The 17452-nt window shown below is 39.3% G+C and overlaps 1 protein-coding gene across 2 annotated transcripts in view; it reads left to right on the top strand.

Annotated features, from left to right (window-relative positions):
- Nucleotides 1-17452, top strand: part of NEBL (nebulette) — a 344799-nt gene that overhangs the window by 166186 nt on the left and 161161 nt on the right. For both annotated transcript variants that reach the window (XM_081820730.1, XM_081820727.1), the window contains exon 4: nucleotides 14075-14182. In XM_081820730.1, coding sequence (XP_081676856.1) covers nucleotides 14075-14182 — 108 coding nt within the window. The remainder of the gene's footprint in view (nucleotides 1-14074; nucleotides 14183-17452) is intronic.

Below are 17452 nucleotides of genomic sequence, written 5' to 3'. Positions count from 1 at the left end.
AAAGGCCCAATGCTTTGCAGCATATGTTGTTGTCCTGTGTTCTGTAGTCCAGTGATCCCATGAGTATTGCTCATTGGCTTGTCATACTGTTGAATGAGGAAGCAGTTGAGACAATGAATGATAGGTTTAAGTTTCTTAGACCCTTTCAGTTTTTTTTTTCTTGATTGATTAAATAACGTGTACCTCTGAGCTTTCACGATATCTGCATCTCTTTACAGCTCACATTAAATATATGTGTGTACATATACACACACACACACACACACACACACACATATCTATGGCTTTGCTGTGACATCTGCCTCAGCAGAACTTTTCCCATTTTGCTAGTTGGAGGTTGGGCAGTAGATACCCCAGCAAAGGTTAACATGATCAAGAGGTCCTGCTAGAGCTGTGGGCATACTTCTAGTATTTTGCCACCGGGTTTTGTGAGGTTATGGAATGAATGTAGGTATTCAGTGTAACTCATCTTGACAGAGATTTCATTATACTCTGCAAGCACAGTTCAAAGAAATAATGAATTTATATTCAGGGTAGTTTTGTTTGAGTTTATTTAAAGAAATGAAACACACACAATCACTATAATAGCTCTTGCTACTGGAGTATTGATGGTGCTGACAAAGAGAAAACTCAGACCAGATGGTTTCCAAACAGTGGAACCACCTGGCTCTTTGGCAATGCCAACTTATCCCTGTTTCTGAAATAGCTATACTCTCTTGGACTATGAAATGTATGTGAGACATTCATGGGCTCAGGCAGAATGACATTCCAGAATCCAAATTATTAAGACATTAAAACACTTATCCACATCAGTTCAAACCACTCTTCTCTTCCACTTCCATTACCTTTAGAGTTCCATTTTTTTTCTTCTTACTTTTCGTAACTATAAAACCCAGGTATTTATTTCCACATTGCAAAGAAAAGAATAATATTGCTCCTTGAGATGTTTATTCTGGAGAGAAAAGAAAGACCTTTTGTCCTTTTGGGAAATGGACTCATCCAGACCCTATTAGTGTTTCAGACCCAAGGGGAGTCTCTTAGGTCAGGTTAGCAAGGGAACAATATAACTGCACCTGTAGCACCATGAAATTAACCTGAAATGTGAAACTTGAAACTTCATAAAAATATAAGATAAGATATTCATCGATGTGCAGACTTATGCAGTAGTTTTTCTCATTATAATGTTAAACTTTGGAAATTTCTTGAATTATTTTAGTGTTTGATTTTTCATGTTGGAAATCAGAGTTAATTTAAAAGTAAAAATACTGAATAATCTACAAAATCTTCTAAGTTGGGGCTTTAAGACAGCAATCATTTTAGGGGCTCCTGGGTGACTCAGTTGGTTAAGGGTCCCACTCTTGATTTCAGCTCAGGTCCTGATCTCTGGGTGGTGAGATCGAGCCCTGTGTGGGGCTCAAACTGGGCACGGAGCCTGCTTAAGATTCTCTCTCTCCCTCTCCCTCCGTGCTCCCCTTCTCCCATCGCCACACTACTCTCTCCTCTCTTAAAAAAAAAGACAGCACCCATTTTTAAAAAAGATTTATTTATTTATTTGAGAGAGAGGGAGCAGGGAGTTAAGCAGACTCCTCGCTGAGTGTGGAGTCTGATGCAGGGCTTGATCTCATGACCCTGAGATCACAACCTGAAATCACTGCCTGAGCTGAAACCAAGAGTTGGATGCTTAACTGACTATGCCACCAGATGCCCTGACAGCAAGCATTTTAAAGTTTCATTTTGAAGTACTGGAGTTACCTTATTTACCCACTCATTTGATGAATGCTTACCAAGCATCTAATTGGTTGTGTCTACAACGATTAAAGATCCAATAGTGGCTAATATATGTGACATATAAGACAATTTAAAAATTATTTAAGATTTTGTTTATACTGTTGTTTAAAATCTAGTCTTTTTAAAGAAATAATGGTATATTTTCATTAAAATTGCATTTCAATCTAAGTGAAAGATTGAAGTTTACAAAATGTTTGAATTACTGTCTTGTAGCACGATATGGTAGAAGGAGCAAAAGCTTTGAGACAGCAGATCTGGGTTTGAATCCTGATTCTACTGCTTACAAGATGTGGGTGCTAAGCTTGTGTCTTAATCACTAAGCCACAGTTTCCTGTGTTAGTTAGGATTCTTGCCTGCAAGGGATAGGAAACCCAACCTTCATTGAGCAAAATGATAATTTCTTTTGAGAATATTAGGGTACAAAAATTCAAGGGATGTACCTGTTTGGGCTTCAGGAACGGTAGGAATCCAGAAATCAAATGCCATCAGGTCAGGACTCTCTTTCTGGCAGATGAGTTGCATCTGTCTCTCTGGATTCTGGTGGTGGTAAACATGGCTGTAGACAGTTCCAAAGTTTTATATCTTAGAGATTTTGTTGCCAGAGGCTGAGACTCACTCTACACTTTGGGTACTAGTTCCCAAATCCCCCAAACATGCTGACTTGGACTAGGTTAGGCCAGATGACTGACTACCGTTAGGTCCATTCAATGATGGTTAAGGAAGTGGGTCAGCTAGGAAAATGGCACCTTTTGAAGAAACATAAGTAGATGGAGTGAGGCATGAAACCATTACGAGAAGGTTGGAGGTCTTGGGTGGACCCCACAGTGGGTTTCCATTACATTCCTCATATGTAAAAAATGGTAAAATAAATATCTCTTTTGCAGGGTGATTTTTAAGATTAAACAAGAGAGTCTGTCAAATGCCTAGTATAATGTTAGTCGGATACCTTGTAGCTCTTGAATAAATCATAACTGCTATTACAGAGCTGGGAGGCAACAAACCAACATTTCTCAAAACTGACACCTGTAATCAATGTGAAACTCCCACTCGTAACTAAGAAGACTAGGAAACCATAATTCTTCACTTCATTCTTCAACACTGCTCATATATTTATTTCTAATCATTTCTTCCTTGTGGAAGACCTGAGTTACTACTGAGTTTCTGGTTGTAGCATAGATATGTTAATAACCTGTAAAAATTTCTAGGCAATTTATGTTTTAAATAAAATTCTGTATTAAGAGTTTAATCTCAGGGGCACCTGGGTGACTCAGTCGGTGAAGCAGCCGACTCTTGGTTTCGGCTCAGGTCATGATCACAGGGTCGTGCGATCAAGCCCTGTGTCAGGCTCTGCGCTCAGCAGGGAAATCTGCTTGAGGATTCTCTCTCTCTCTCTCTTTCCCTCTGCCCCTCCCCCTGCTCTCTCTCTTTCTCTCTAAAATCAATCAATCAATCAATCAATCTTTAAAAAAGAATTTAATCTCTTAAATTTTTTTGATTAAAATATCTTGCTGGGGGCACCTGGGTGGCTCAGTTGGTTAAGCAACTGCCTTCGGCTCAGGTCATGATCCTGGAGTCCCAGGATCGAGTCCCGCATCGGGCTCCCTGCTCGGCAGGGAGTCTGCTTCTCCCTCTGACCCTCCACCCTCTCATGCTGTCTCTTTGTCATTCTCTCTCTCTCAATAAATAAATAAAAATCTTTAAAAAAAAATATCTTGCTGGGATCCATGGGGTTTTCTGGCTGGTGAAAGCTATCTGTCATGGAAGCTATTCTCAGTGTCATTTGTGTGCACATTAAGTATAATGCATTTAGATCTATTCTTCTGCCTTTTCGTTTGTTTTTGCTGTGTTACAGTTTTTCTTGTTTTTCAGTTTTGAAGACATGGAAGGAGTGTGTTTTTCTAAAGGAAAACAGTCGGTGTTGCCTGAAGGATAGCCATTGCAGGTGTAGGAGGGATGTTAGGACCAATTTTAATGACATTATCAATCTGTTAGGGAACAGGCATATGTAAGAAAAGGGAAGAATCGTCTGTCACTTTCATCAGCTGCAGCTCTTTAAGATTAAGGACAGGTTATTTTCACTTTCATGACTGTTCTGTTTGTTCAGCTGTTTGCATTTGCTTGATTCTTGATTTTAGCCTTAATTTCTTTTCTTCTCTGTAGTTTGGATGTAGCTTTCTTTTCTGAGTTACGAATTTCCTAATTAGTTTTTTTTTTAACCGGAAATTACCCATTTCCTGATACTTTATCGTTCAAAACATACACGCAGGAATGTTCCTTCTTGTAACTTACTATTCTCTCCTTAATTTAACCTTTCATGATATCTTCTGGTTCAAAATAATTTCAACAATATTCTAATCTGTGTGTGAATTAGGCTGTTTATTTTAAAAATCATAATCATGTAATGGGATGAGACTGGCTCTCTCTAAAGGATTAAGAGTTAAGAGAACACATGTCCAGAAATCAAAATTCATAAATTGTCTGAATTATTAAATGTTATTTAAAAGTATAAATTAAAAATATAAAATTTGGCAATATAAAATAGCAGTAGTCAGGCTCTGTGAGTCAATTACTCTTCAGTAGTATATCAGGTATTAGAATATTAATTGTTTTTTGCTCCTTTAATATCCGAACAGTTAATTGGATGATACTTTAGTTTCCTGAAAAAGTTAATCGTTACCAAATACTTAGTTTATTCCTCAGAGTAATTTATAATTCATAGGCAGAATTTGGTGGATTAGTTACATTTTCCTCCTGTAAAATTCCTGGTGAAAATATGCATTATGTGTATATAATTTAGGCTCCAATTTTCTTCATTAATGTAGATATGATTTTCTGGTTTGAATCAATACTTCCATTAATACTACAGTTTTGGGAATGGCATTCTCTGCCCCTGGCCTGATCTTTCCTAATAGACAACATAAACAATTGTTTCTTTAAAAAAAAATACCCCAAACCACGTTTTGAATGAAAAGTGTGATAATTTTTGTCCCTTTTATGGCACTGTAAGTCCCATTGCAGATAATGAATTAGCTAAAATTTTAAGTTATGCAAACTTTCTGGTATCTTCTACTAAGAAATATTCAGTTGGTTCCACTTTCCTCCCTGCTTATTTACAGGACACTGTCTCTATCTTATGTGTGTTCAGTTTGATGGTTTTCGCTTGGTATTTTTTCATTGTCAGAAGAATTGAAGGATAATGTCTGGGGAGGTCCAGACAGAGACTTCAGTCTCCTATTCGCTCTGTTACCTCCTCACACTCCCTTTCCTCATCTATGAAAACGGGCATTAAAATGTGTACCTGCTAGGATTTATCTGAAGATGATATAGGCAAAGCACTTTTTAGTTGTTTTTTCATTTATTTATTTATATTCTATTTCAATCCCCAAAAGACTGAAGGAGCTACCCAATGCAGGGGCCCCTGTGCTGAGATGGGTTCTCTAGCTATTTGGCTACTGTTAGTAAGTCAACACATACCTGTGGGAGTTGAATGCTGAGTGCTCCTTACACATGCTGGCTGGCCTTCTCATCCTGGCTCTGCTCACATGATACAGAAAGGGCTCAGTGCAGTGCCTGGGACATAGAGAGCTCATAGATGTCAAGTGTTATTACCATCATCTCATTGATTCTCACAAAGGTGCTATTGTTACTTATGCTTATTTTGTACTCAAGGAAACTGAGGCTCAGAGAGATTAAGTAACTAGCCTAAGGTCACACAGCTATTAAGAGGTGGAGTCAGGGCCCAAGACGAATTTGTCAAAATCCTGAGCCTGAGCTGTTAGGGTCCTAGGGGTGATTTTTAAGTATAGTAGCTTATTGAGAAATCAGTTAAGATGTGCTTTATGTATTTAGAGTACTTGTTAAGAATAAAATTTAGATTTCAATGTTTTTTTGAAAGATTTTATTTATTTATTTGACAGAGAGAGAGAGAGCACAAGCAGGAGGAGCAGAGGGAGAGGGAGAAACAGACTCTCCGCTGAGCAGGGAACCTGATATGGGGCTTGATCCCAGGGCCCTGGGATCATGACCTGAGCCTAAGGAAGGTGCTTAACTGACTGAGCCACCCAGGTGTCCCTAGATTTCAATGTTTTTTAAGTAAAGGAACTCCAAATCTGTTGAAGGTGGATTGTGAATATACATAAAATACTGACTAATCTGTAAATATCAGTAAGTACCTCTGTGAATGCAATGGAAGGCTAATTTAAGGCTTAGAAATCTATGAATTTAAAAAGATTTAATGCTTTTTAATCATGTTTAAAAAGGTAATTAAAATTTTAATTTCATTTAATTAACCATAAATTTACAAATTATGAGATTAATTTAAAGAAAAAAAAATTCTCTTTTGAGTTCATTTGACTTAACATTTGTTAAAATTAACTTCATCTTTAAAAAAGCCCTTAATCAGATTTTCCTTTGTAGTTGTTTAATTCCCATCTAGTATTGTGAGATTAGCCAATTTACTGCATTTTAGATGTTAAAAATAACAAAACTAGATAGTAATCAATCATGAAATAGTTATTAAGCTTTTAGTATATGCTTAACACCAAGCGAAATGTGATGAGATAGAAAGAAGCATATGGTCCACATTCTCCAGTACTTTAAAATCTACAGAGCTATACACGATGGTGCATAATTGAGTGCTAAATTTTGCAGATCGAACTAGGAATTTTGCATGTAGTTTAAAAAGGATGCAACACTCATAATCCCCCCTGAAGAAATGTAAAGTATCCATCATGTCGTAAAAGATAATAAAATTGGTCATTGATTTCATTGTATCAGATGGACACTTTTAAATGTGTGAAATAAAGAGCAGGATAACATGAATCAGTAATAAATATGCTTGTAGATTTTAGGCTTCTGTTACACATATTCTGACAAGGTAAGCTGCATTAGAGCTCAAGAGTGTTCTCCTTTTGCTTACCCTTCGGCCCCCTGGATTCTTAGCCCTCTGGTCTATTGTGATAGGGCCAGGAACCCCTTGTACTGCTACTATTCCTCATTAATCCATGTTTGCAATCCCTTGTGTGACACCCTTTCTCCCTCTCTCGATTTCTATTTTTCCAACCTTTTTGCTTCAACCCTGTGTTTGCCACTATAGTGAAACAGCTTCGTTAAGATGAAGTAACAAATGACTAACTTAACTTTCTGCATATGGTTGCCCACTGACCAGGTCACTCACCACTTATGGAAAACGCAAGTTTGGGTACCTCAGCTTCCCCATGTGGGCTCTGTCCCTGCTTTCTTTGAAAATGCTTTATTGCAAAATATTCGATCAATACAAAAGAATATATGGAATATCCATGTAAGTTTTACAGCATGATAACCAAAGGATTGCATGTGAATCTACATTCCAACTAAAGCACGTGAACATCAGGACCAGTGAAGTTCCACTCACATCCTTCCATGAGCAGATCTCACAACAACCCTGGATGTTGCCCTTATCAAGTTTCTCTCCCCCCTTTATGTACCACCTATGAATGTATTCTTTGCTTCTTTCCCCTTCAAAAAAATGTTTCTGAGATTTATACATATGGATCTATGCAGCTGTAGTTCATTTATTTTCACTCCTGGATAATATTATATATTATATGAATATAATATAATTCACTCATTCTCCTGTGGATGGATATTTGGGTTGTTTCCAATTTTCTTTTTCTTTTCTTTCCTTTTGTTTTAGAGAGAGAGTGTGCTCAAGCAGGGGGTGGGTGAGGGGTAGGCAGAGGGAGAGGGAGAGAGTCTTAAGCAGGCTCCACACCCAGCATGGAGCTGGACATGGGGCTCGATCTCACAACTCTGAGATCATGACCTGAGCCGAAATCAAGAGTCAGATGCTTAACTGACTGTGCCACCCAGGTGCCCCCAGTTTTCTTGATAATACAATGTTATTAAGAACATGCTGGTCTATGTCCCTCAGTGCTCATGGGCAAGGGTTTCTAGGAGATGAGAATACCTGGTGTGGAGCTGCTGGGCTGTCAGACATGCTCATCTTTGACTTCACTTCCGCCTCTGACTTACTCTCCTCTTAGTTCGTTGTCCGACAGTTATCAGTCTCTGGTTGCACCTGGTTTCTTTCACCCGACATGGCTCTCTGGCTTTTCTGTGTTGTGGTTTTCATTTTTTAAAAGATTTATTTATTTATTGCTGCCTATTAATAATTATGGTACTTGCAGCATTTGGGGGAGACAATTTATATCTCAGAATGAGCAAATAATTCAATTTGCAGCTCTGTTTACCATTTTGCTTTTGAGGAGTCTTCCTTTTCAGTCATTGTGAGCCTTTTTCTTAAGCTGGGCCAGAACCACCCGGTGTCCAGGCTCTTCCTCGCTGTGCACTTGTGAGCGCTACTAGCTGATGAGTCCAGACACAATATCACCGTGCACGTCCAGGCTGGCAGAAATGATCATATTAAGCAACAAAGGTCATTTCTGAAATTTAGTGGGAAGGACAAAGCTAATATTTGCTAGTGACCTTCTTCAGGCATGTCCTTGCTTGATGCTTTCATATGGTAACTTTAACCTCCCAAACACTATGTAGCAAATCGCTCTTTTTTTCGTTCGTTTCCTGTTTTATAGCTGAGGATCAGGAGTGTTGGAGAAATTGAACAAATAAAGATCACAGGACAGAATTAAGGTTTAAATTCAGGTCTTTTGGTTCTTACCGTAGGGCTCTAATCCGTAGTACAGGAAGACAGATGTGTGCGTGTGTGTGTGTGTGTACATGTACACAGCGTGTGTACATATCATGTCAATATAATGTCGCATACAGCATTTGAAATACATTTCTAAGTTCCTTCTGAAGAAAAATATGTCACATCAAATTGCCTGTTGTGTGTATTTCTTACCTTTGACTTTACGAATGCATTTTCAAAGTGCCTTTGTTCAGTCTTGAAGAGATGAGCCGAGAGGACGCTAAGACTGCATTACTTTCCAGCTGTGGTTCTTTCTTTTCCTAAAACTCCTGGTGCATCTTAGTTCTGTCCTCCCTCCTCCTGTGTCCTTCCTGCCCTGTACTGACAGGAGTACACAACTCCCCGGTTCGGTCTTCTGGGGAGGCCAGGGCCTGGGGTTGGGCCCAGGAATTCTCTGTCTTCTGTGGTCCTGGGATGGCTCTCTAATAGTGGGCAGTTGGGGGGAAGGGGGCAAAATTGCCTGCTCCCTAACTGGTCTCCTGCTTCTCTCCTGCTCCCCTCCAGTGGGTTAGTGCCTGTCAAACCGGAAGTCCAGCGTGTCCCTGCCCTGCTTACAGCCCTCCCCTGCTCAGGTCCTATTGAGATGTCACCTTCTCACTGGGGCCTTCTCAGACTGCCCCATCTCACAGGGCAGCATCCCTGGCCCTTCTCATCTCATCTTCTCGCTTTGTTGCTTTCTTAGTACTCACCACTAACATACTGTTTATTCAGCTTCCTTAGGTCTTGTGTCTTTTCCGTCTCTCCCACTATAATGTGAGGGCCAAGAGGGCAGAAATCATGACTGTTGTCTTTGCTGCGTCCTTCCCACAGCTGGAACGGTACTTGGCTCATAGTAGGTGCTCAATAATTATCTGTTGAATGAACAAAGGATTGAAAGGGTGTACATTTGGGGCACCTGGGTGGCTCAGATGGTTAAGCGTCTGCCTTTGGCTCAGGTCATGATCCCAGGGTCCTGGGATCGAGCCCCGCATCGGACTCCCTGCTCGGTGGGGAGCCTGCTTCTCCCTCTGCCTCTCTCTCTCTCTCTCATGAATAAATAAATAAAATCTTTAAAAAAATAAAAAAAATAAAAGAAAGGGTGTACATTTGGGGCACCTGGGTGGCTCAGATGGTTAAGCATCTGCCTTCGGCTCAGGTCATGATCCCAGGGTCCTGGGATCGAGCCCCGCATCGGACTCCCTGCTCGGTGGGGAGCCTGCCCCTCCCTCTGCCTCTCTCTCTCTCTCTCTCATGAATAAATAAATAAAATCTTTAAAAAAATAAAAGAAAGGGTGTACATTTGAGGGGATGCCAAAGAATGACATTCCTAAGATATACTGCCATTGTTATTCATGAGACCGTCGTGAAATACTTTTTAACAGGAGAGTAGGCAAGAGGCCAGAGATGATAATTTTCTATCCAGTGCTGAAGTATAAGGGAAGAAAAGGCATTTTTGCTGGGGAAAGAGCTGGAGTTTCAAAGGGCAGCATATAAGAGGCTCAATGAATACTTGAGTTCATGTTGACAAAGTTAATATAGGACAGCACTGCATGTTGGTGTCACCCCAAATCCATATATTGAAACCTAATCCTCAAGGTGATGGCATTTGGAGGTGAGGCCTTTGGGAGGCATTCGATCATGGGGTATCTTGTAGAAGAGACCCTAGAGAGCTTCCCCACCCCTGCCATCATGGGAGGACACAGTGAGGAAATGCCATCTGTGAACCAGGAAGCAGGCTCTCACCAGACCACAACTCTGCCTACCCCTTCATCTTGGACTTCCCTGCCTCCAGAACCATGAGAAATAAATTCCTATTGTTTATAAGCCCCCCAGGGTATGGCATTTTTGTTACAGAAGCCCAAATGGACAAGCACTATGGCTAGCAATTTCTTTCCCCAATCTGATCTAGATTTGTTCCTTAGCTTAATGTCCTGGTCTTCCCCTGTCTGCACACCCCTCTCCCCACTAGATGCTCCTGCCAAATGGAACCATGTTCCAGTCCCTGCATATGTGGTTCCTCTCTTACCTCTGGAACTGGGCCTCTCTGCTTTCACCCCTCTCCTTTGTCTTTCTCTTCTCCCTCCCTTCTTTTTCTTAATCATTTGTTAATCAGCTCCCTTGGGCCACGTGGCTATGCTGGGTTTTGGGATTAGAAGGATTGCTAAGACTTTGCCCTTGTCCCTGAGTTCCATGTGTCCTAGAGCGGGGGACTGTGACACCATTGTAAGTGCAGTTCAGGGTGATAACTGCTCTCATAGCGGGTGTAAAGCTCTGGGGGTCCAGACTGGGAGGAGGCCAGTCCAGCTCACAGAGGAGTGTCACTGGCACTGAGCTTTGATGAATAACGGATTATGCTTCCCATAGGCTCAGTGTAGGGAGCAAGAGGGAACATTCTGTCAGTGACAGGGAACCCCCAGTAGTCTTATGAGAATACTCTTCATCCAGTTCTTACAGATTTGCACAGCGTGTGGTGTGACTCTTGGCAAAGACAGATTGTCGCCCAGCACCTGCACAGATGGGGTTCAGAATTCATCTCTACCTGTGTGATCACTAGATGACATATCCGAGGGGCTATGTAGGGGTCTGATCATTGGCACAAATCCAACAACAAACAAATCAGTTTCTGTTCTGGAATAGCTTGAGTAAAATTTGTAAATGTAAACTACTAGATAATTCTTAATCTTTTTTGCTTTGTTAGCCATAATCTTCCTTATTATTATAGAACTGTTCTCTTTAATGTCTCATGACAAATATCAGATGATCCTTTCACATCAAGCAAAACCAACATAAGGATGGCAATGCTGGGAATTTGCACAGTCCCTTACTCTTTCTAAAGTTCTTTCTGGTGTTTTCTCTCATCCAGTCTCTACAGATCTGTTAGTTAAGAATTTACTAGAATCTCTAACTAGAGAGGAGGAAACTGGCTCAGAGAAGCTGAGGTGGCTGGCAGGTGACAGGGAGGGAATGAGATTTCTAGGTTCTTGTCCACTAAAGCTGTGCTTTTTCCAAGAGAGAATCCACTGTTTTTGTAAACTATTAAATCTTGTATCACAGTAGGAAGAATCAGTGGAGAAATTCACATGTTCATGTTTACTGGGAAGCTTGTACGGGTATAAACATTTTGGGTATGGTGAGAGTAGGTTGTATTAATCAGAATTCTTTGGGTTATAAAGGGAGAGACAGATGAGCTCACTTAACTGATAAACCTGGCGGCTGATCAAGACTTCCTCAAGATCTCTTGCTTTGCTTGCCACGGTGTTGGCTTCGTCAATATTAGGGGGTGGCTGGGTGGCAATCAGCAGCTTCAGTGTTACAGCCTACTGAATTAGCCAGAGCTGGAGAAAGAGCACCCCTTTCTCAAGGGTTCCCAGCAAAGTCCCAGATCTGGGGCTCATGCACATATGCCGGATTGTGGGTCCAGTATGGGTCAATCTCCGGGCTCAAAGGTGCAGTATTCTTATTGGCAGGATAGGGTCGTGTTGGGCACACGAAATTGAAGAGAAGAATCCTCTTCCCTCTGCCCTCTGATCTCTTTTTGACTGGCAGATCATCAGATGCAACATTTAAAATTAGACCTAAATAGAGAGAGAGGATGTAAGTGGGTGGGAGACAAGAGAGGGAGTGACTGACTCCAAGCTCCCTGTATGCGGTGAAGGTGTCCTGGGCGGGTGGCCCTTGAGCTTGGCTGTGGATCCTGCCATTAAAAAGGATTACGCCTCTTCTAAAACTCTGCAGACCGGTTACGGAGAAGATTGTATACTGTTCAAAACTAGTCCCTTAATGAGACAAGCCCAAGTCAGGTGATTCTCGTGTGTTTTGCGGATGTGGGACGGACAGTTAAATTGTGATCAACTCAAAACCTGTGGCTCTGGAACGTGACGGGTTTTCTTTTCAGTTTGTGCTTTGGGAATTGCCATTTAACAAACAAACAAACCCTTAAACTAATCCTCAAAAACTATATGATTGTGCCTTCCCTGAAACTGGTGTTCGGGGTGTTAGAACCTGGCTTACGGATTTTTCTTCTTACTTCTTCATGCCTGTCGCTGTTAGAACCTTGTCATCTTTTGCTACTTATTTTATGACTCTGTGTCCTGAGCTTATGTCAAGTGAAGCTAAATGGCTTCCTTGCTTAGTTGGGCATAAAACTCCGAGAATGTGTGGGTGTGAGTATCTTCACTCATGCTGGGGGATCGAGGGGTACAAGACTAATCTCATTCAGCACTTTCTGTGGAAGAAAAACTATGCAGGTTATTTGACCATTTATTTATGGAAATTTTAGTACTTTTATAAATTTAGATGAAAATATGGAGAGGAAGTCAGATATTCTTAAGCTACCAGTGATAAGAGAATTTAGACCTTTCTATTTGTAGCCATCTGGGAGTTTTTTTTCTTTCAAGCTTTTCTGGTAAAAGGAGATTTTTCAGTAGCCCCAAGGACAACAATACCTGGGGGAATCGAGTGTTTAAACACAGACATGACTCAACAAAACCAGTCATTGTGTGCTCAACTAAGTGAACCTTTCAAATTCATACAGAAAGTTGCACTTACAGAATTGTATTTTTATTAGCCACCCGAAATGTTAGCTATTAATTTAAGTGCTAGTTGGAGCCTAATAATTATGAATGTAAATGGGGGGTTTGGGGGATTATGTGGGTTATTAAAAATGTGTTTCCATATTACTTAATATTTTAAAGAAATAAGAACAAAGTGCTGTAGTGTGTCAGTCATTAACAAGCAGCATATTTAACCGGTGTGACAGTTGTTGTCATTATGCTAATAATGGGAGATGGGGTTCTAGTAAGATTAAGCATTAGCAATTCCAGTCCCTCGAGGAAACTGTAAAATTGAGCTTCACTGGGTTGTAATTAGAAAAGAAGTGTATTTAAATACTGGAAAAAAAAATCGTAGGTACCTCAGCACACAGTGTGCCAGGACCATGTGCTGGAAGTCTTTTAATCTCTAGGTGTGGCTTATTTTATAAATATTTCCATACGCATTTACATACTTGGCATTTGGCAATAGAGCATTGTATAACCATATCCATATGCTTTGCCTTACGAAATAGAATGAACATTTTGTAAGGAGAGGGCTAGCTGCTGATGATTTTGTAGGTCTTCTTCCTCCACAGTGCAGTGCAGACTCAAAATGATGCTTCGTCACTGACAAGATGGGCACGGGAGCAGATTCAGCTGTCTTTTCCCACACTTTTTTCTTGAGCAGTAGTACAACTATTAATGACGGTAATAATAACCATTATTGGGCCCTTGCTTGCTTGCTCACGGTTAGGTATGTGTCTTAGGACATTTGATCCTATTCTTATGACTTACTAAATAGCCTTATTTAAATATTGTTGCTCTTATCGCTGTTTGAAGGATGAGACCACTGAAGTGCAGAGTGGTTAAGTGACTTGCCTAAGGTCACACAGTCGGTGGCCTTGCTGGGATACCAACCAAGCAGTTGGGCTCTGCTCGGTGGCCTCTCCCTCTGCCAGTTGCTGATGGAGTTGTGACTGGAGGCATTGTCTGATTTTAGCTTCTTTGGCCCTGGCCCTTCCTGAGTGGGATTTGTGACTCCTTGGTTTACTTTTCTTTTTCGTTCTTTTGTTCTCCTCCCTTCTGTTAGGTCAAGTACAAAAGAGATTTTGAAGAAAGCAAAGGGAGGGGCTTCAGCATCGTTACGGACACTCCTGAACTACAGAGGCTGAAGAGGACTCAGGAGCAAATCAGTAACGTAGGTGACTGCTTGTTCGGTGATGCGATCGCCGTGACTCGTGTGTCTGGATGGGAGAATGGATTGGGACTTGGAAGTGTTCTTGGTGCTACGGTGTGCCAACAGTGCTCAGCATGCTCCTAAAGTATGCAAGGTGCAATTGTTAGATTCCTTCCCTTTGATTTCGTCACAGTTATCTAGAGCCTAATGCTTTCATAACAATGACTACATTTCTGAATATATACTTAATTTATTTAATTACAGTGATTTACTAAATCAATTTCCTAAGTAAATCAATTTAATTAAATAAATTAAAAGTGTATTTAGACATACAGTTGTTGCTATTAAAAGAGGTCTTGTAATTTAGCATCTTCTTCCATTTTTAATGGTCCTCAGATTTTGAATTTTTCCAAAATGGGGCTTTTATAGTTAAATTTAAAAACCTGACAGTTCTTTTTTTTTTTTTTTTTTTGCTGGGGGTAATCATATAAAAAATACATATAAGGCTAAGTATCTTGAGAAATCTTATATTTGCTAATTTTGTGTTTGTCAGGTTTCATACTTTAAACATATTTGTTGAAACGATGCATTACGTCTAATTTCGGAAATAAACATTTACATACGAAGCTGCTTTGGATTGGAAAGCTGTGTCTTGTTAAGTAATATATTTATCTTGAAAAAGAAAATCAAGAGTAGAAGAAGTTCAAAACCTATTAGGGACTGAAAAGTGTTAATTCTATACTACCTAAAGGTGGATAGCTCGTCTTCACTTTTGTAATTCATGCCTATAATTATGTTTCTTCCAAAGTTTTATATGAAGTTTGTCAAACTGTAATTTTTTTCCAGAAAAATACCAGTTCAGTGTTAGGTAGCCAAGAGGACAGATGAATAAAAATCAACCACTGTGTACACGATATAAACGTATGTGCAAATATGCAAGATTCATGCCATTTTTCATGAGAAATGTATTTTGTGTGTCCCTCGTACAGTCACTGAGCTTTGTGTAACCTGATGTTGTAAACGACATAGCCTTAATTTCTAGGAAATGTTTAATTAGCAGATGGTTTACACTCACTGATACTTGGCCATCATCATTGTACATAATGATGATTTGGAGATAGAATTGTATATAATTTGAGAAAGAATTATATTTGTGAAAAGTTCAAAACCAGAATGATGTGATGTTTAAATAACTTATTTAGGGACTTGGAGGAGGCAGAGTAAACACTTTGTTTTCCCATATTCCCTAAGGTTTATTCATTGTTTGCTCTTTAAAGGGACATTTTATTTTAGTAAGAATTTTTTTTTTCCTTTGAAGAGAGGAGGTTGAATTTTAAGGGCTCATGTCTTTTGTCCCCTTGTTTTTCTCCCCTATCCCAACAACCCACCAGTCATGCATTACTCCCCTCATCTTTCTTCCTATTCATTCTTTTTTTAAATTAAGAAAACTATTTTTGCTTTTCAAAATGAGAGTTAGACAATATTCCACCACAGTTACATAGAGTAACATTTCTTTCTTTGGATTATTTTTGGAGAACTTAAAAAGAAACAAAAATAATTCTGCACAAAAAAAGTTATATCATAAATCATAAACTATCACAGAAATTTATTTCAAAAAGAACTAAACATTTCTACTTAAGACATCCACGGGACAGCTAACATAAGGATTGCAGTCAATTCAAAGGTAAGCCCTTTAATTTATATTCAAATTAAGTCAATATTCATATTTAATAAGAAGAACTGATCATTTCACCAACCTTTATCATTAGCAGGAATATACATTTTATTCAGTACCAGAAGCTGTTTGCAGATCCATTCTTAATTATGCAAAAAACCCTTATAACACAGGTACGTATAAATCTGTATGTATCATATACATAGCAGTAAATGCAAAATACCATGTGGATTAAGCCTATAATTTAGACAACACTGGTTCTTAAAATAATATAATTTAGAGAATATCTTAAATTTTTTTTTTTTTTTGCAACTGTCTTGTTAGCACCCATAGCAACCTTCCAAGTTGTTCCTTTAGCCATGATGAGGTGTATTCATGTTTGGGTAGCAGTAAAGAATATTGATTTCATAATATTACATTAGGAATTTACTCTTGAAGAAAGGAAACTTAAATATTCTGAGGTCTAATGAATTTACTGTTCATTTATAAGGCTGCAACTTCATGAACTTTTTCCATGACCTCACAGGGTTTTTCCATATTACTCAAGGATCTTTTTTTCTTTTTCTATAAGAAACTTGGATTAATCTGAAAGGTGGTACTTTGGTTTAGTCCAATTTTCCACATTACTTTCAGATAAACCCAAATACTGAAACATGTGGGCCAAATCCAGACAGATATTTTTGACAGTGGCCTGGACTGTGTCTGTTTTGAGAGGAAAGGGGGTGAGAAAATGTCCAGACTGGTCTCCACCAGAATTTTCCTGCTAGAGAGGCTGGGATGAGCAGGCTCATTCCGAAAATGATAGGGCGTACGACATTTGAGCTACAAGTTAATATGGGTTGATGTAGGTGGGTTAAGTTAAGTCAGGGTCTTTGCAATCTTTATTTTTCCATTTGCTTCATTTTCTTATTTGTTTTGACTTTTGCTTACTTGTTTTGCTTATGTTATCTTTGAATATTGTATGGATCTTTCTAAGCTGTCTTTAATCCTTTTTGGACTAAAGAAAGTAGAAAGACATAAAACTGAATTTAATGACACCTCCTAGGTGTTTGGGGCAATGTGTTGTGGATGAATGGGCATTTTTGATTGCTTGTGTGTGTGTGAGTGTTATGAAATGTTCTCTCTCTCATATTCATTTGTGCAGGATTTGATATCATTTGGAAATAACCACTCAGTCTTCATCTGTTACTGAGATGTGGGATAGAACACAAACATAAATTTGAAATTGAGTGTAATGAAAGGGGTGAGCGTGGGTTTAACCTTGACTTCTTTCTTTTGGGGTCTGTAATGAACAGCATATTGAATCTGGGAGATTTATTAAATGTTGCAATTTAAAATTCTTCTGTTATATTACTCACTTCGAATAGCTGCAGAAAGAATAAGAAAAGAGGAAGGGTTTCAGAATTTACTGAATGGTTGGAAAGAAACAGAACTGGTTTCTAAAAAAAAAAAAAAATTTCCACACAATTCCAGAAAATGTCTAATTGTGTCCTCCCACACCGTGCCAAATTCTGGGGCAGAAATTCAGAAATGGTAGAAATGACCTAACATAGCTTCTCATCTTCTTTGCTTATGGATATTTTAGGGAAATGTTCTTAAAGGACAGGTACAGACTT

Source organism: Leptonychotes weddellii, chromosome 5, assembly GCF_054177405.1.
Source record: "Leptonychotes weddellii isolate Sample4059 chromosome 5, ASM5417740v2, whole genome shotgun sequence".
NCBI lineage: Eukaryota > Metazoa > Chordata > Mammalia > Carnivora > Phocidae > Leptonychotes > Leptonychotes weddellii.
The sequence above is the reverse complement of the archived record's forward strand: the minus strand, read 5'-3'. Positions and strand labels throughout refer to the sequence as shown.